Consider the following 21,025-nt stretch of genomic DNA (forward strand, 5'->3'; position numbering starts at 1 on the left):
AGAGCAAGAGATGTAGCTGACTTTTCTTACACATAAAAGCAGACACAGAGTTAGACAAAATGAGGAGACAGAGGAATATGTCCCAAATGAAAGAACAGGACAAAATCACAGCAAGAGAACTAAATAAAACAGAGATAAGTAGCATGCCTGATAGAAAATTTAAAGCAATGGTTGTAAAGATACTCAATAGACTGGAGAAAAGAGTGGAGGCCCTCAGTGAGACCCTTAACAAAGAAAAAACATTAAAAAGGACCAATCAGAGATGAAGAAAGAAATTCATGGCCACTAAACCAGCCCTACAAGAAACGTTAAAGGGAACTTTTTGAACAGAAAGGAAAGACCATAGGTAATAGTAAAAAAAATAGGAAGCACAAAAGCAGTAAAATTAGGTATAGCTATAAAAATCAGCCAAGGAATTCACAATATAAAAGGATGTGAAGTATGACACCATATACCTAAAATGTAGGGAGGAGAGAAGAATGGATTCAAAGTTAAATAACCATCAGCTTAATTTAGACGGCTATATGCACAAGATATCATATGCAAACCTAATGGTAACCATAAATCAAAAACCTAATGGTAACCATGAATCAAAACACAGTAATAGATATGCAAAAAATAAATGGAAAAGAATCAATGTCACTAAAGAAAGCCAGAAAACTGTGAGAGAAAAGAGCAAGAGAAGAAATAGAACTAAAAAACAGTCATAAGTAACAAAATGGCAGTCTATACACACTTATCAATAATTACTTTGAATTTAAATGGACTAAATGTCGGGTGTCTGAATGGCTCACTCGGTTAAGTGTTCAACTCTTGGTTTCAGCTCAGGTTATAATCTCATGGTTTGTGAGTTCAAGCCCCACACTGGGCTCTGCACTGAGGGTGCAGAGCCTGTTTGGGATTCTCTACCTCTCGCTTTGCCCCTCCCACACTCTCTCAAAATAAATAAACAAACTTAAATGGACTAAGTGCTCTAATCAAAAGTTATAAGGTGACAAAATGGATAAAAAAGCAAGAGTCATCTAAATGCTGCCTACAAGAGACTTATTTCAGGGGCTCCTGGGTGGCTCAGTTGGTTAGGTGGCTGATTTCAGCTCAGGTCATGATCTCGTAGTTTGTGGGTTTGAGCCCAGTGTCAGATTCTGTGCTGACAGCTCAGAGCATGGAGCCTGCTTCAGATTCTGTATCTCCCTCTCTCTATCTCGCTCTCTGTTCCTCCCCTACTCTCTCTCTCTCTCAAAAATAAACATTAAAAAAATTTAATGAAAAAAGAGACTTATTTCAGAATTAAAGTCACACTCAGATTGAAAGTAAAGGGATGGAAAAGCATTTACTATGCAAATGGAAGTGAAAAGAAAGCCAGGGTAGCAAAACTTGTATCAGATAAAATAGACTGTAAAAAAAAGGCTGCAACAAAAGAAAAAGAAGGACACTATATAATCCTAAAGGGAACAATCCAATAAGATATAACAATGTAAATATTTACGCATCCAACATGGGCAGCACCCAAATACCTAAAGCAGTTAATAACAAACATAAAATAAGTACTGATTATAATATAGTAATAGTAGAGGATTTTAACACTCTACTTATATCCAAGCAGAAAACCAACAAGAAAACAGTGGCTTTGAATGATACTTTGGGCCAGATGGATCTAACAGTTATATTCAGAATATTCCATCCTAAAACAGCAGAATACACATGCTTTTCAAGTGTTCATAGAACATTATGCAGAATAGATCACAAATTAGTCCACAAATCAAGTCTCAACAAATTAAAAAAGATCAATCATACTATGCATCTTTTCCAACCACAACACTATGAAACTAGAAATCAACCACAAGAAAAAAATCTGGAAAGAACACAAATACATGGAGGTTAAATAACATGCTACTAAACAATGAATAGTTCAACTAAGAAATCAAAGAGGAAATTTTTTTAAAATACATGGAGTCAAATGACAATGAAAACACAACAGTCCAAAATCTTTGGGATACAGCAAAAGCTGTCCTAAGAGGGAAGTTTATATCAATATATGCCTACCTTAAGAAGCATGAAAAATCTCAAATAAACAACTGAAACTTACACCTAAAGGAGATAGAAGAAGAAAAAACAAAACCCAAAACCAGTAGAAGAAAGAAAATATAGAAGATTAGAGCAGAAGTAAATGAAATAGAAATTAAAAAAATGATAGAATACATCAATGAAACCAGGACCTGTTTTTTGAAAGGATAAACAAAATTGATACCTTTAGCCAGATACATTAAAAAAAGAGAGAGATGATTCAAATAAACAAAATTAGAAATGAAAGAGGAGAAATAACAATGAAGATCACATAAATACAAAGGATTGTAAGAAAATATTATGGAAAAGTATATGCCAACAAATTGGACAACCTAGGATATAGTCATAGAAACAGAACCTCCCAAAACTCAATCAGGAAAAAATAGAAATTTGAACAGATAGATTACCAGCACTGAAATTTAATCATTAATAATAATAAATAAATAAAAACTCCCAACAAACAAATCTGTGACCAGATGGCTTCACAGGTGAATTCTAGCAACCATTTAATGAAGATTCAATACCTGTTCTTCTTAAACTGTTCCAAATATAGAAGAGAAGGAAAGCTTTTAAATTCATTCTGAGGCTAGCATTAACCTGATAGTAAAACCAGATAAAGAACCAGATAGTAAAACCAGAAAAAAAACCCACAACAACAACAACAAAAGAGAACTACAGGGAAGTTATCTCTGATAAACATAGATGCTAAAATCCTCAACAACATATTAGCAAACTGAATCCAACAATACATTTTAAGAAAATCTCTCAACATGATCAACTGGGATTTATTCTCAAGGTGAAAGAGTGGTTCAATAATCTCAAAGCAAACGACATGATACATCACATCAACAAGAGAAAGAATAAAAATCATATGATGTCAACAGATGCAGAAAAAGAATTTGACATTTACAATATCCATTTATGATAAAAACCCTCAACAAAGTAGATTTAGAGGGAACATACCTAAACATGATAAAGGCCATATAAAAAATTCACAATTAACATCATACTTAATGGTGAAAAATGGAGACATTTTCTGCTAAGATAAAGAACAAGTTAAGAATGTCCACACTCAACACTTTTCTTCAACACAGTACTAGAAGTCCTAGCCAGAGCACTTGGAAGGAAGGAAGGAAGGAAGGAAGGAAGGAAGGAAGGAAGGAAGGAGGGAGGGAGGGAGGGAGGAAGGAAGGAAGGAAGGAAGAAAAAGGAAGGAAGGAAGAAAGAAAACGCATGTAAATTGGTGGGGAAGAAATGAAACTTTCACTCTTTGCAGATGACATGATACTATATAGAGAAAACCCTAAAGCCTCCACCAAAAAACTACTTAGAACTGATAAATGAATTCAGTAAGGTGGCAGAATATAAAATCAATATACAGAAATTTCTTGCATTTCTATACACTAATAATGAAGCAACAAAAAGAGAAATTAAGAATCCCATTTACAATTGCACCAAAAATAAAAATTAAAAAAAAAAAAAAACACCTAGGAATAAACTTAACCAAGAGGTAAAAGATCTGTACTCTGAAAACTATGAAATGCTGATGAAAGAAATTGAAGATGACAAAAAGAAATGGAAAGATATTCCATGCTCCTGGGTTGGAAGAACAAATATTGTTAAAATGCTCATATTACCCAAAGCAATCTACAGATTTAATCCAATCCCTATCAAAATACCAATAGCATTTTTGACAGAACTGGAACAATCTTAAAATTTGCATGGAACCACAAAAGACTCCAAAGATTGCCAAAGCAATCTTGAAAGGAAGAACAGGAGCTCCTGGGTGGCTCAGTTGGCTCAGCATCTGACTTCAGCTCAGGTCATGATCTCGCGGTCCATGAGTTCGAGTCCCACATCAGGTTCTGTATTAACAGCTTGGAGTCTGGAGCCTGCTTTGGATTCTGATTCTGTGTCTCCCTTTCTCTTTGCCCCTCCCTGCTCATACTCAGTCTCTCTCTCTCTCCCTTCCCCCCCTGAATAATAAACATTTAAAAATTAAAATATTAAAAATAATAATGAAGATGGAAGTTTCACAATCCTAGATTTCAATATATTTTATGGTATACAAAGCTGTAGTAACCAGAACAGTATAGTACTGGCACAAAAACAGACACATAGATCAATGGGACAGAATAGAGAGTCCAGAAATAAACTCGTGAATATATGGTCAATTAATCTTCAACAAAAGAGGCAAGAATATGGAGTGGAAAAAAGACAGTCTCTTCAACAAATGGTGTTGGAAAAACTAGACAGCTACATACAAAAGAATAAAACTGGACCACTTTCTTAACACCATACACAAAAATGAAGTCAAAATGGATTAAAGACCTAAATGTGAGACCCAAAACCATGAAAATTCTAAAAGAGAGCACAGGCAGTAAGTTCTCTGATGTTGGTCATAGCAACATCCTTCTAAATATGTCTCCTGAGGTAAGGGAAACAAAAGCAAAAATAAATTATTGGGACTACATAAAAAGTTTCTGCACAGAAAAGGAAATAATCAACAAAACTAAAAAGCAGCATGCTGAATGGGAGAAGATAGTTACAAATGACTTATCTGATAAAGGGTTAGTAGCCAAAATATATAAAGAACTTACTTATATAACACAACACCAAAAAATAAAATAAAATCCAATTAAAAATGGACAGGAGACATTAACAGACATTTCTCCAAAGATACAGATGGCCAACAGACACATGAAACACCATTCAACGTTACTAATCATCAGAGAAATGCAAATCAAAAACAGAATGCGATATCAATTCACACCTGCCAGAATGGCTCAAATCAAAAACACAAGAAACAACAAGTATTCACAAAGGTGTGGAGAAAAAGGAATCCTTATGCACTGTTGGTGGGAGTATAAACTAGTGCAGCCACTGTGGGAAACAGTGTGGAGTTTCCTCAAAAAATTAAAAATAGAACCAGAATATGATCTTGTAATTCCACTACTGGGTATTACTCAAATAATACAGATATACTAATTTGAAAAGATACATGTGCCCCTATGTTCTTTACACTATTACAGCATTATTTACAACAGCCAAATTATGGAAGCAGCCCAAGTGTCCATCAATAGATAAATGCATAAAGAAAAAAAAAATAGATGAATGTATAAAAATAGATGAATGGATAAAGCACACACACACACACACATGCATGCACAGGATGGATTATTATTTAGCCATTAAAAAGAATGAAATCTTGCTATTTGCAACAACATGAATGGATCTAGAAGGTAAAACGCTAAGCAGAATAAGTCAATTAGAGAAAGACAAACACCATATGATTTCATCCATATGTGGAATTTAAGAAAAAACAAATGAACAAAGAAAAAGGGAAACAAAGCAAAAAACAGACTTTTAATCATAGATAACAATGGTGTAGAGAACATTCTGATGGTTATCAGAGGGGAGGTGGGTGGGAGGATGGGTGAAATCAGTGAAGGGGGGATTAAGAGTGCTCTCATGATGAGCACTGAGTAATGTATAGAATTGTTGAATCACTGTATTGTATACCTGAAACTAATATAATGCTGTATATTTATGAGAATTCTTAAAAAATGTTTTATGCATCTCAATTTTTATTTGCAATTTCAGGGAATATGAATTGTCATATTGACAACTGAGTTCCCAATAACTCTCCCTTAGATAATTTTATCAATCTAACAACTTAACTTTGTCTGTAATTCTGAAGATATCCTTCAGGTAAAAGAAATTAAGTTGACATCTTTCAACAAAACAAGAAATTTCTCATTCCATGAATAACCTGTGTAAGGAATTGGGAAAAATATATTAACTATATTCAAAAATACTGTTTAGGAGAGTCTGAGAAAAGGTTAGTCAAATAAGCATCAGAAGGAAGCTATATTCTTGTTTTTGTTTCCTCTAGAGCAAAAATGACATGATAAATTTTTATAACATATAAAATACAAAACACATATAAAACACTTATCTGAAGTTGTGGAGGTATTTTTTTGTGTTTGATTTGTTTTGATATTTGCTCACTAAGGCACTGTTGAATGTCGGGTACATGGATGGACTCTGAGTGCTACAAGAATAAAAGCTGCTTTTCTAAGCACCCCCACCCTTATTCCCAGGAAGCTAATTGTACAGTAAGATTCTTGGAGTCAATAAGTGCCATTAGGGTAACCACAGAAATGAAATTTTGAAATATTTCTTTTACTTAAATAGAAATTAACTTTAAAGTATTCCTAGGAGCAAGCACATATTTAGCTGGAAACTGGAGCGACACACCCAAGAGATGTTTACTCTGACTCATATTGCATTTTAGTAAAGGAAGCTTAATCACAGTAGGAGGGACAATATTGAGCCAATCAGTAAAAATTCATCCGAGGTATTAGCGTATGATGTAAATGATGACAGCATGAGCTTTGGAGTCATATAGCCCTCAAGTCCAGACTCCACTACTTATAAGCTGTGTGGCCTTGGAGAAGTCACTTTCATCTCTCTGAGCCTCATTTTCTTCTTGTATGAAGTAGGATATGTGCTGGCACTGTCCAATAGAAATATAATATGAACCACATACATAATTAAAAATTTTTAGTAGCCATGCTTTTAAAAAATAGGTGAAATTAATTTTATAATACATTTCATCACATGTAATCAAAACAAAATTAATAAAATATTTTGCATTTTTGTTCCTCAAGTCCGAAATCTGCTGAACATTTTACAATTACTGCATATTTCAGTATGCTGCAAGTGCTTAAGTATTTCAAGTGCTCAATAGCTGCATGTGAGTCACATATGCTATAGTGGAATGTGCTGGTATATATCTACCCCATAGGGTTGTAAGGATAAAATGAGATAACATGTATAAAGGACTTAGAACAGTGCTTGGCAGATAACAAAGACTAAAATATTTAATTGTGAAAAATGTTACTACTAATACTGAGGATTGAGTACAACAGCCTATGTTGTACTCATTCCCCTCAGCTGGGAGGGGAATGCAAAAATATGGCATGTCCCTGTTCCCAAGTAATTACAAAGTTAAGAAGGTAAGACAAATACACAGCTAACATATATTTATTGTGGCATCTTATTACATATGAATGGCATGAATAAAATGAAATGAATGTTCAGAAAAGGAAGATCTCCACTAGAGATGTCTTATATCAACAAGAAGAAAGTCATTTTGAACTGGGACTTAACAAATGGGTTCACTTTTATTATGAAGATATGGTTGGGGACCACGGAAATAGCTAAGAAAAATATTTCACCAGAGGGAATAACAGAAGCAATAATCCAAAGATGGGGAGGTGAAAAATAAATGCAAGAAATAGTGGCAAATCATTTGATGGAGAATATAGGGTTCATGTAAAAGTGTATTTGATTAAATAAATGCCAATTTGGAGTATAGAGGTCTTAAAAGTCATGCTAAGCTACTAGAACATTATTCAGTGTCAGAAGGCAATAGTAAAAAGAGCACAGATTTGGGAGTCAAAGATCTGATTTCAACCAGGTTCTTCAACTGCCATAAATACTTTTTCTTGCCTTGGGGAAGTCATTCATCTCAGCTGTTCATTTGCAAAAAGAGATGTTTGAATGTAAAAGCCTGAAAGGGGCACCTGGGTGGTGTCAGCTCATGTCATGATCTTGCAATTTGTGAGTTTGAGCCTCACATCCGGCTCACTGCTGTCAGTGTGGAGCCCACTTGGGAAACTCTGTCTCTCTCTCTTTCCCTTCCTCTCTCACTTCTGTGCATTCTCTCTCAAAAACAAAATAAATATTTTTTAAAAAATTTAAATAAATAAATAAAACAAAACCTGAGCATGTCAGAGTTGTAAGGAGTCTCTTTGTTGCTGCTGCTGCTTTTGGTGTTGTTCTATTAAAATTTATGGTATTTTAAAATAGGAGGGACATTACTGAAGAAACACCTTAGGAGTTAATATATGTAGATTTTAAAGTAAAGAAATGGTAATAAAAATGATCATTTGGTGTACCATTTCAATGGCGGTGACAAATAAAAACAAGGACTTGTCATTCTGTGAACGTAACAGCTGAAAATTAGCAAACTGTAGAAAGTTAGTAAAAATGAATGGATAGAACTTGGGCTGAGGTTGGAGAGGGAGAAAGTTGAGAAATGAATGTCACTGTAGTTTGATGTCTGGAAAACAGAATATAGTAACAAAACAGAAATGGAAGAACTAAAAAGATAATTTTGACAGAAATATGAGAAGGGATTTAACATGAATATCTTTATCAGTTGGGTATGATTTTTAATATGTATGATATATGCATTATAAGCTTATATATTTAAGAATTAATGGAGATACATATATCTCCCTCAAGAATATGGATGTTTTAGTTTTAGAGTCCCATAAAGTAGTAAAATCAACACTGAATAAAAGACTTATGAGATTAACACGAGCATTAAACTTAAGAGCCTATTTACCTATGAAATTCAGTGGCATTCATAGAAAAGCCCCAAAGTGTCATACTCACCTGAATCTTAATTTATAGAAGAAACACTAAGGCAAGAAATGAAGCAAGACTTTTTGAATAATAAAGATTTTGACTAAAGTTCCAGATTTACCTTTTCTGAGTCCCCTTCTCCATTAGCTAAAAAGGGAGAATCTATCTCTACCTCTCAGGGTTAAATGCAGAACATGTGAGGTAACATGTGGTGCTCTAGATACCCAATAAATGATAGCTATTGTTTCATGTCATTCTGATAAACCCGAAAGACAAAGAAACGTACTCCTATCCTTTCTACTTAAAAAAATGTCATAAGGGTCTTATCACATCTTAACTCCTATGCAACAAGCAGGGATTAAGTACTCAATGTGTCAAGTTTCACGATTGGTGTCAAAATATAACCTTCAGACGCCTGGCTTGATCTTTGGGTTGTGAATTTGATCTCCACGTTGGATGTAGAGATTACTTAAAAATAAAATCTTTTGGGGTGCCTGGGTGGCTCAGTCAGTTGGGTGTCCAACTTTGGCTCAGGTCATGATCTCCCAGGGTTCAAATCCCACGTCAGGCTCTGTGCTGACAACTTGCAGCCTGGAGCCTGCTTCAGATTCTGTGTCTCCCTTTCTGTCTGCCCCTCCCTTGCTCATACTCTGTCTCTCTCTCTCTTTCAAAAATAAATAAACATTTACAAAATTAAAAATATATATATTAAAAAATATATTGTAATCTTAAGAATTTGCCTTGGTTAGCAGGCAAGTGTTAAATAGTTTAAAATAACTCTTGGCTCTTCTAGGTGTAGATTCTTAAAATCAAATTGAGTTTTCACACATATATGTATCTAAAATGAATTAAAAACTTTTCACTTTGAAAAAGTGCCAATATTTCATTTGCACATTCTATTAGCATGGGATTAAGACTTTCCAATTTGTTGGTTTATCCAAAGTTATTGCATATACCCAGAAAAAATTTTACCACTGGATTTTCATGAGCTAATTCATTCTATAAACTTCTTCAAGAGATTCTATTGCTAATGTAGCTTAAATAAGTAGGTGCATTCAAATATTCAAGTTTTTATACCAAATCCAATTGAGATGGCTTTGTGTAAGACACTATTAGACATATTTTTCAAAAATTTACCTTTTAAACAAAGCATAAAGAAGCCATACCATCAGCAAATTTATATATTTATATAAATATAAATATAATATTTATTAATAAATATAAATATTTACCACCCGACTGGGTGGCTCAGTCGGTTAAGCATCCTACTTTAGCTCAGGTCATGATCTCATGGTTCGTGAGTTGGAACCCCACGTCGGGCTCTGCTGACAGCTCAGAGCCTGGAGCCTGCTTTGGATTCTGTGTCTCCCTCTCTCTGCTCCTCCCCCACTCATGCTCGCTCTCTCTCTCTCTCTCTCTCTCTCTTTCAAAAATAAAGCTTAAAAAATTTTAGAACTAAAATTTCAGAGACCTACTAATTTTCAAAGGTTGGCTGTCTCATTTAATAGCAGAGCAATAGTTTGGGTAGGTAAAATTTACTGCTTATCTTCTAAGCCAAAAGAAATTAGAAAATTCATCCGATAGAGTAAAATGGATACCCACACACGTAATCCTCATTCAAACCTCATCGGTCATCAAAGAAGATGCTGATTTAATCAATAAAAAAGTATTCTGAAGTCTTGGTAAATAAAAATACAGATTAAGTTTTTCAGAGATGTGTGAATGAAGAGATAGTAATAAGCACTCACTGTTGATATATACTAAGTTATTTATATTAAAGAATAGCAGTTACAAAATTATGTCAATCTTCTCCACCTGCTTATTTTGTTTCTATTCTGTGAAAAGTTTGGTCATCCTAAAAACTTAAATGTTAACAAAAGAAACAAAGCAAGTCATTTTTTATATAATAGATGTTCAAATCTTTATATTTTATTTTAGAATACATTTATGAATCAACTTGGCTATTTCTATTTTTAAATCAGTGTTGGTTAACTACTCTATGTTTTTAAATTAGATACTTTAAATCTATGTGATGTTTATGGGATATGTGCATTCACAACTTGGTATAATTATTCTTATTAAAATACTATGCTAAATGACACTTAAAATAATCTATTCAGGAATTACAAGTTGCATGACAATTGTTTTGGTTAAATTTTGTTATAACATTTTAATCAAATATTTAAAGTATAAATATATAATTTATCATTTTTTGTTATTTCACATTTTTAAGGAAGCATATTAACTTTAATATAAGCATTAGTACAAATTTTCATAAATTGTCATCATACTGCTAAAAATTTTATTTCTACCATATTTTTATTCCATTGATTAAGTTTTGCTGTGGATAAATCTTCCTAAATTTGTCATTAAGACTGTGACATTGAAAAAAAAAAAGACAAATGATTTATATCATGATTTATTTTTCATTGCCAATCACCAAGATATTTAGAAAGATACTTATGCACATGTCTGTAAATACTCCATTTTCTAGAGATGCTATCAATAATCATACTGTGATTTTGTTTTTTGTTTTGTTTTGTTTTTGAGAGTGCCATCTCTCTCTCACACCAACTAGATACTAGTGTAGTAACTGACACATTCTGATAAGTAATTTGGAAAATCTTCTAGCCTAGAAAAAGTTCAGCATTTCAATTCCCAGTAAAGCTAATTTTAGGTCAGACATTGTATGCCATGTAATAACTCATATACTTTTTTTTTTAATTTTTTAAGTTTATTTATTTTCAGAGAGACAGAGACAGCGTGAGTGGGAGAGGGGAAGAGAGAGAGGGAGAAAGAGAGAGAACCCCAAGCAGGCTCCACACAGCCAGCCCAGGGTCCCATGTGGGGCTTGAACTCACAAACTGTGAGATCATGACCTAAGTGGAAATTGAGTCTGATGCTTGACTGACTGAGCCAACCAGGTGACCCTAATGTATATACTTTGAAGTTGAACATGATTATAAATTTACACACATTTTAGGAATGAGTTATTTTATATATATAATCACAATCTTGCAATCGTCTGAAAATGAGTTCAAGTAAACCTGAAAATCTCACCATTAACTTGCTGACTAAAATCTGTTCTATCAGAGATGAAATTTTGAAAAACCTGAGGCATGGTGCTGCTGAATTATATAACCCTATCATTAGGTTCTTGTATTATTTTCTCTGTTCTATTGAACTTTCAGAAGTTACCAAGAACATTAATAACTGTTCCTAATTATGATTGTTAAAGATTTGACTTCAACAAAAGATAATTGTTTAAAGCTAAATCTTTTCCTTTCTCTTTATGGACTTTGATTCTGTTTGGTTTCAAAAACAGAAAATAATATTTGTCCTCTTCCCAGCTGTTATATGAAGACTACAAGAAAAATAGTAAAGTCACAAATAGCAATTGTCTATAGAATGAGGCTAGAAGTGGAATCCATATGTAATGCCTCTGTCAGCAAAGACTTGTAGAAGAGGGTTTATAATAAATATTCGCATCTGCTTCTTTGGACACTCTAATCCATCCTAAGGATCTTTGCTGTGTCAGGCTTTGTTCTAGATGAAGTAGCCCAGTAGTTATAAAGGTTTGCAAATAGGCCATATTTATCATGGTTAGCTTTACTTTTATAACTTTTCTCTGTTTTTGAAATAATCATGACAATTTGTAATATAATTTGTGATTAAATATTTTACTGTGACTTTTACAACAATATCATTAAAAAATTTTTACTGTGAAACAAAAATTTTATTTTCACAATGTATCACCTACTTACAATCTGTCAAGAAGGCATCATTGATAATAATACTATGCTGGATGTGGAAAACACAATGACTAAAATCCCAGGCTATGGATTCAAAGTGATTAAATGATAGCTCTCTCCATACGTTCCGTGTTCTCTTGAGCAAGACACTTTGCCTTTCCAAACCTCTCTTTGTTCATCACATAATGAAGTTAATATTTTCTTCATCATTAGATTCTTGTAAGGATTATATGAAGTTATTCATATACTAGGTACTAAATCTAGTATCTAACATGTTGAGAGTTTAATTAATTTTAAATGTTATTACTGGAATAATAATATGCCTTCTAAGTATGATTAGATAATCCCACAGATAGTACTAATATTATACTTATCTACCCCACATACTGACTTTATATAAACTTATTCTATTATTTTTACTTACCTCTAAACTTCCTGATAGTTTGCTACTACTTTAATAAAAGTATTAGCATTGGATTGCTGATATGTTTTTCACTTGAAGGAAATTATTCACTAAAAATTATACAGTATAAAAATTATGAGAATACTCTGTGCTATATTTAGCTCTTATGCAATATAAATTTAGTTTAACATAATTTTGAATGTTAAATTAGAGTAAAAAAACCTAAGTCATCCTTTAAATGAGAGTATCTATTTTCATTCCAACTCCAAAAGAAAGTTCATAAGTGTCATAATTTTTAAAGCATAAATGTATATTATAATTAAGTAAAGATTTAGCATAATTATAACAAGTTAAAGTATAATGCAAAGTTGAAAATGTAAATTATCCATTATATAGGGACATAGATTTTGAACCTATGCTTTTGGACATTTTTTCACAAATAATTGACTTGAAAAATGAACCTGCATTGCTCAGTTGATTTCATCCTCAACTTCTCAAAATTCTTTACTAATTCCCAATATAAAGAGAGTAGCAGGGCATTTGATGACCTCTGCATATAACGGAGGTAGAGCATTATGTTTTACTTCCTTATTTTAAACTTTTTATAATCTAACCATTGGCATGTCTTCATTTTGACTGGAATTATTTCCTGCACAGATGAGAGCTCATATCTAATGACTGACATCTAACATGAGTGTTGAATTACAACTGAAACTGTTTCCATTGCTTATAAACTATGACTGCTTGAAATTAAACTTTGATATTCTCTCTTTCTCTCTCAGGTCGAGTTTTAGCTCAGGCGAGTGGCAATGGGGTTATCCATTTGCTGGATCTTAAATCAGGGCAGATTCACAAATTGATGGGCCACGAGAGTGAGGCTCACACAGTCGTGTTTTCTCATGACGGAGAGTATTTGTTTTCCGGAGGTTCTGACGGCACCGTTCGAACGTGGTCTTGACGGTCAGCATATCCCACTACAGAGGGCATTCCCTTTAAGGCTTGAAAATACCTTGCATAGTACCAAATCAGGAAATATCTGGTTAAATATTGCAAGCAGGTAACATTTACAATTTGCCTGCAAACATGCTTTGGACATGTATTTTATTGCTCGTACTGTTACCAATAAAAAAATAACTTTTGCTCATTTATTTGTGTCTGGGTCTCTTTTTCTTTCCCATTTTGATAAGAATTTAGAGAGAGAGCATCTTTGCTAGGGGTTTGAAAGAAACAGCTTTACAATGACGCCTAATGACAGACTAGATGAATTACAGGAGATTGATTTTGAATGTTAGAGAACAAACTGCAGAACAGGGCTACTTTTTTTTTTTTTTTTTTTTAAATCAAATCCAAGCTGCAGGAAGACCTGAAGTTTAATCATGTAGCATGCGCAAAGTCCTTCTGCAACCAAAGGGTCAAATAGAATCGGGGAGCATATGTTTTCACAGATTCTTTGACAATGATTATGCCTTATCTATTAATAATAATCAAGACTGCAGATGGCTTAAATTTAAATTCAACGCTTTTCCGGAACTTTCATCTCTGCAGCCCATCTAAGAATGCATTAGGTATAATTACAATGTTTTGTGTTTTTATTGTAATTTCAATACCAATAAGTATCTCGTATGTAAAAGGGCTTTCCCTCTCCTAATGCATGCATCAGCTGTACAAAGTGGGACTGCTTTAGAGAACACTCTAGCCTGGTCTAAAGCAGCAGCTCCGGATTTCGACCGTGCTGGGCTCTGAAGCCAGTTGTTGGCGCTGTCCGTGGTGCTGAGGAATTCCCGGCTGCCGGCGAATGAGCTCCAAATCAGCAGTCTGCAAACTGCTCTCAGTGATGCAGAAACCCAGCTAAAGTTGCTCCTTTCTTTCACGTCCACAGTTAGTATTTTCTGGTGTGTAAGAGGGGATTCAAGAAACATATTGTGGATGATGCTGATGGTACTGCCAGCGGAGTGGGCTTTAAGCTACAGCATGCTATTGCTGTTTGTGATCCTCAGAGCCTAGCCAAATCACCTCTACTGCCGTACCAAACACTGTGTAAGTGAACTCATGTGTGGAGGAGGTGTAATCAGCCGGTAAATTTCATAGAAGGATCTGAGAAAATGCTAAATATAAGTTCAACATGATTCTGCTACTGGGGTCTGGATTTCTACAGGACCAGCATTGCTTCTTGCTTTGAATTCTGAAGACAGGTCCAAAGCATCTTTCTTATGTGTGTCTGCTGTGTTTCTCTCTGGAAGGGCGGGAGACTGCTTCTTGACTGTGTTTTGAAATGGGAGGTAGAGAGAATGGATTACCTTTAATTCATGCCTGAAAATGTATTCTTTGGATAACTAAAGAGGAACTACTTTCCTAAAACATACCTGATCTTTTAGTTCATGTTGGTCAATGACTCCCACCACCACCATTAACCTCCAGAGTGATTAGGTAAGTGTATCTTATGACATGAGTTATGTTTGTTTTCTCAAAGAAATAGATGCAGTCATTTAAAATCATATGTAGCAATATGGGGAGGGGGGAAAGTTTAGCTGGAAAGTGATCCTCAGTTTAGCAGTGTTTGCTTACTTATTAAAAATCTTCAGATAAACATTTTATTTGATTTCTCTAATATTTCTTCCCTTAAATAGTGTTTTTAACTGCACTAAAGCAGCTCTATTATGAAAAGGGAATTTTTAATACCCTAGGAACTTTGTTATATTAAAAAGAAAACCTTGTTTTCTACATGCAGATTTAAAAATGTATTTCATATAATAAAAGCACGTTTAAGGTTTATATAAAGTAGCCATTATACCCCTATTTTTACCTTTAAGTTTACATTTACCATAACACAATACATTAATGCCTACCTGTAGCTTGCAAAGAGATCAATTTCTTTCTATGTCCTTTTGAAGCAGAATGATATGTGTATTTTATATGGCTTATCTTGCATGTATTGACAGACACTACTGGAATACTACAAGGAAGCACAATAGCTTCCTTTTCTTCCAAGATAAACTTTATAAATATGTGAGAGATGTATAAATGCATGCCTTAATCAGTAAAATATATTTATGCTTTTTTCAGAAGCTTCTGTTATGTTTGTGGTCTCTGTAGTAATTTAAAGGAAAAAAATGCTTTGTCAAAGGGAGCTTCCAGCTTCTCAAGTAGAATTATAGGTTTGCATCTTTTTTTGTTCTGTCATGACTCATTATTTTTGACATATTTTAAAATAAATCTATCTCCTTTATCATTACCTACCCAAAAGGAATTCTAATATCAGAAAGCAGCTTTCTCTTAAAGGAGGGCATAAATATACTACCTTCCATTTTACTATTTCTATAATTTGCATATATTACTTAAAATGCAAATATAATAGTTGATGAAGTGTCCCAATGCTATCTTTTTGTTGTTTTTAAATTATCATCTGTATAGGTCATACTGAAAAGAGATGATTGATCATTACTCCTTACAATCTGAAAGTATACGAACATACAACATTTATAAATGATCTGAAAATGTCCTATATACAATATTAGCAATATTGGCATAAAGCCAATAGAATTTAAATAGACAAGTGAACTATCTAACAACACTTTTTTTTTTTATTTATTACTCTTTAAAGTCACAGTTTCCCCAGAGCCTTTGTATGAGTTAGTCACTCTAAACATTTAAATAGGAGCCCATTACCAACACTGCACACCAAGCACTAAGTGAAGTTTACATGAGTCAATGTCACCAAATTAATTAGTTATACTTTCTGTGAATGGCAACAACTCATTATTATTTTAAGGAATTTCAATAAACAGTTTTATATTGGCATTTTTGTGCAAATTGCCTAAATCAAATATGTTTGAGATATCAAAAGAGGGGTATATTTTCAAGACTATATTGAAGTAATTAATTCAAGTAGTATTCCATGAATAATAGACTCAAATTCCTGTTAAAAAAAAATCACAAGTACATCATTCCTGCCCACTAGGAGCTTACTTCCTGAGTAAAATAAAGTTGTGGACAATACAAATACATTTATTTTTAGCAAATCCTTTTGAATACATGGAGTTGTAGTGTACTATTTACTATTTACATTTTTCTTTCCCTTATTCACTATGGAATAGTTGCACTATTTTTCCGTCTAAGCTATGTTTTAAAATCCAGATTTATGATCTCTGAAATGAATATCCCATTTGAGATCATTGTTGTTCTCCAATTATGGGTGTCAAGTAGGAAGGCCTTTATACTAGCTCATCTCAATTGTAATTTGTATTCACCTATTGGTCTCTTCCCTTTCTTTTAGAAGTAGAAGTTTTCTCACTAATCTCTTAGTTTTTATACAGATAATTGTAGCATATATTCTATCACTGACTAATCCATTTCAAAGAATAATAGAGAATGTGAATTAAGACATTCTTGAGCCATTTTTAACTACTCGTAATCACCTTTTGAGGCTCAGTAAACCACTTCTTACAATTTAAACATAGCCAGATCTTTGAAATTCAGAAGGCAAATTCAAGCCTAAGGTTCCTATGTGAAATGATGGACAAATTTTAATGCTTATATGCCAAGAATAAACTCTCCAAACTTTATAATAAAGTGTAGATAGTTGCATGAACTCAGTCTATTTGAGGTCTTAGTATCTTTCAGATAGATTCCAAATAAAAAGGTTAAGAACATGGACTTACATAAATCCATATTCTCTCTATATTTGTCAAATTATTCTTTTCAAATATTTATTTTCAGCCTACCCCTCTTGTATTCCCATGGAAGGAGCTGAGTATATTTAATATTAGGAGCACATCCAGAAGCCTTTGAGGAGGGGGATGGCTCTTCATATTCATGAAGCTTGCATACTTCTGTTGGTCATCCTTGGATTAGTCACTTCTGCTGCCATCAGTCATGAAGACTATCCTGCTGATGAAGGTGACCAGACCTCCAGTAATGACAATCTGATCTTTGATGACTATCGAGGGAAAGGGTGTGTGGATGACAGCGGCTTTGTATACAAGTTGGGAGAACGATTTTTCCCAGGGCATTCCAACTGTCCATGTGTCTGTGCTCTGGATGGACCTGTTTGTGATCAGCCAGAATGCCCTAAAATTCACCCAAAGTGTACTAAAGTGGAACACAATGGATGCTGTCCTGAGTGCAAAGAAGTGAAAAACTTTTGTGAATATCATGGGAAAAATTACAAAATCTTGGAGGAATTTAAGGTATGAGTTACCCTCCATATTTATTGAGTACTAACTTTTCATACCACATACATAGTAGATTACTACATTAAAGTTGGAAGAAATTATTTTTAAATCTCCCTTTAATTTACAATATGATTCCAGTTAGCTAAGTACCACTGTGGTCAGCAAATAACCAAGTGGTTTGTTGATCAATATCTATAAGTTTTCACAATAATAACCTCTTCCTACAGAAGTATGGAGTATGCTTAATAGCATTTTTTGCCCTTAATCACTTCTTCTCTATTATTACAAAGTATGTTTTCTGAGGGAAATCATTTTGTTTGTATACTATGTGTTTAATGTTTAAATTTTGTAAAGTTGTGTGTGTGTGTGTGTGTGTGTGCGCGCATGTGTTGCTTGCGCACATGCGTGTGGTCTATTTGCCTGTGTTTGGAGCCATTTAACTATAGTCTAGAATTATATTTAGTGTGTGGAAATGCAAGTGCAAGTGAGATGCACTTCTGAGCTATGGTCTTTATATTACGAATATGCATTAGGACTACTTGTTGTAGAGTACCATCCGCATTGTGTTCTCTGCTCATTAGAGTTTTTGCTTGCAGGACCCCAAAGAGAACTGAATTTTAGTCCCTGTCAAAGGTAGTAAAAAAAAGACCATTTTTCAAGCCTCCATAGTATTTCACAGTCTTTATTTTATGCTTGTGTCATATTTTTAAGTAATTTGGAATTCATTTTTATCTCACTTTGAGTCTCTTTTCTCAAATGGCTAGTTTTAATTAGGATGTCCTATAAGCCAGATCCGAACCCTGAAGGTATAAATTAATATATCAAAATGTTCTCCTTAAATGTAATGGCAGTTTGTGCCTTGGAGTGTCTGTCATTCTGATGGCTTGATATGAAAGACTTTCATTTCATCTAACCAAGTTCTGTGAAAGGTGCTCAGAACCTTATAAGCAAAAGAAGATATAGCTACTTTTTAGTGTGACTGAGAGAAGAATGTTCAGTTTTTAGCACTAACCCAACTTCCTTTTCTACAACAGTCAAATTCTAGAAGAAGTCAATATGTGGATAAAAGGTTTAAACTGATCATGATCAGAGTATTCTGTGTATTGACATTTCATAGCATTCGGTCCATTCCAGGTTATGGGTTCAAGCTAGTTGTAATTTACCCAAGAATAGCCAATACTTTAACTAGATTCCTTATGGCATGAGAAGAAATTTAATAATGATTACATTCAACTTTCCTATACATAAATGTTATCCTAGACTTTTCTCTTTCACGGACAATACTTTGTTGTACAATATTGAGAAGTAAAAGACTGAGAGTCTAGTAAAATCATTATTTATAACAAACAATAGTTAACAGTATAGTACATTTATTAACAGCTTTATGGTCTCTAAAATATACATCTTGACATTAACTATTACGCTTTTAGAATAATTAACCTAAATGCAAGTAGTCAACACGATTTGATTCTACACATGGTTCTAGAATCGTATCACTCTTTTCTCACATGCATACTTATTGAGAGTAGAGTGCAAGGAGGCATTGTAGAATAGCCTAACCCAAGCAAAAAAAAGTACAATGAATAAAGTTTCTGAGATTTATATAATTTTGTCATCAACATTTAATAAATAAGTAAAGATAGATATTGACTGATTATTTGAATTTAGTCAACTCACCACTAAAGAGGCTACAGTTTTCCCTCTATTTATTAGACTTTTAAATTTACTATAAATGTAATACCTATTTTGCCATGTCAAACAATAAGAGTATATAAAGAAAAAGTTGACAATTACTTCACTCTAATTATATGTCCCTGCTATAGTCAATACACAACCCTGATGTGCACAACTTTTCTACCTGACTCTCTATGCCCTAAGATTTTTAAATGTGATTAAAAAAAAAAGAATGAAAGAAAACAGTTGCCACTTTTCCACCAGGATTTAGAATTATAAGAGCTTTAGTGGTTACCTAGGGAAAGTTCATAAGAATGAAAAACTAAGTCCAAGAAAGTTTGTTACTTGTCCAAAACTGTCAGGTTATTTAACTTACTTCTCAATACTGCCATTCTAACAACCTCTCAGAGAACTTTGGCTCAGAAGTCAGATAGATCTGGATTCAAATCCCAAATTTATCATCATGTAAGTCTTTGAAAGGACTCCTTAAGTTTTTGAGCTGCATTGGCCATAAAATGGCCATGATAATAACGTCTTTTCTTGGGAAGATATATTAGAATGAGTGAAAGAGATAATTTATGCAAAATTAGCAGCCTTGTGATGATTGGTACACAACAGATATTGACTAAATACTTGTTCTCTTCCTTCTAAACTCAAATGTCCAGGGATTTACTCTAAGTTCACAGTTCTTCTATGTCTTCGCCCACATTTTACAATGAAAGTTCAACCTTAAAGTCACTGCATTGAAAGAAATCCAATACTTTTTATAAATGTTCTACTTATCTATGTGACCTATATATATCTAAGTAAATATCAGCCATCATATCATCTTGATTCTCTTCCAATTTAGCTTGCAAGAGACAAGTAACTAATTTCAAAAGATACATGGAACTTTCACATAATTATCTTGGCATGTTATTAAGAAGGCTTAATAGGAGATATATTTACATATAATATATTCATCCAACAAACATTTATTAGGCTATTAGATATACAAGATACTGTAGACATACTTACATTGGAAAGTAAGATACCTATAAGGCAAAATCTCCACTCACAAGGAAGGTATGAACAATATAGAAAGAGAATGGAGGGGAAAATCAGTTTAAAAGTATGTGTTCGTGAAGCTCAACACCAAGGCACTATGCTGTCAGAAGCATATAAATATGATATGATGTTTGGTCAGAGAAACTTTCTTTTTCTTCAGCATGGTCAAAGTTGAGCCTATTCTTAAGTAATTTAAAATTGATCGAGATAGATTAAAATTCCAAAGAAGAAACTGCTTGAGCAAGATCAGAGATTAGTGTGAAATCTGCAAAGAGAGGTGGGAGATGGGAATAACAGGAAGCTGGAAATTACTAGAATGCTATTACAATAAGAGAGAGGAAAATTTGTACTTGTTTTTTGGACAGAGGAAAGAGGAACTTGAATACCAGACAAAAATATTTAGATTCAGTCTAAAGAATAACAAGGGGTAAATGCAGGTGGTTGTACATAGAGATGACCCAGTTAAAAGTGTTTTT

The 21,025-nt window shown here is 33.5% G+C and overlaps 2 protein-coding genes across 3 annotated transcripts in view; both read left to right on the plus strand.

Moving 5' to 3' along the window:
- SPAG16 (sperm associated antigen 16) overlaps window positions 1-13,801 on the plus strand; it is a 1,016,770-nt gene extending 1,002,969 nt beyond the window's left edge. For both annotated transcript variants that reach the window (XM_042950045.1, XM_042950046.1), the window contains one exon: window positions 13,440-13,801. In XM_042950045.1, the coding sequence (XP_042805979.1) occupies window positions 13,440-13,615 (176 nt within the window). In that variant the 3' untranslated portion in view covers window positions 13,616-13,801. The remainder of the gene's footprint in view (window positions 1-13,439) is intronic.
- Window positions 13,802-17,453: 3,652 nt separating this feature from the next.
- VWC2L (von Willebrand factor C domain containing 2 like) overlaps window positions 17,454-21,025 on the plus strand; it is a 156,135-nt gene continuing 152,563 nt past the window's right edge. Inside the window, exon 1 of the mRNA XM_042954174.1 lies at window positions 17,454-17,843. Within this exon, the coding sequence (XP_042810108.1) occupies window positions 17,454-17,843 (390 nt within the window). The remainder of the gene's footprint in view (window positions 17,844-21,025) is intronic.

The sequence above is a fragment of the Panthera leo genome, chromosome C1 (assembly GCF_018350215.1).
Source record: "Panthera leo isolate Ple1 chromosome C1, P.leo_Ple1_pat1.1, whole genome shotgun sequence".
In the NCBI taxonomy this organism is placed as follows: Eukaryota; Metazoa; Chordata; class Mammalia; order Carnivora; family Felidae; genus Panthera; species Panthera leo.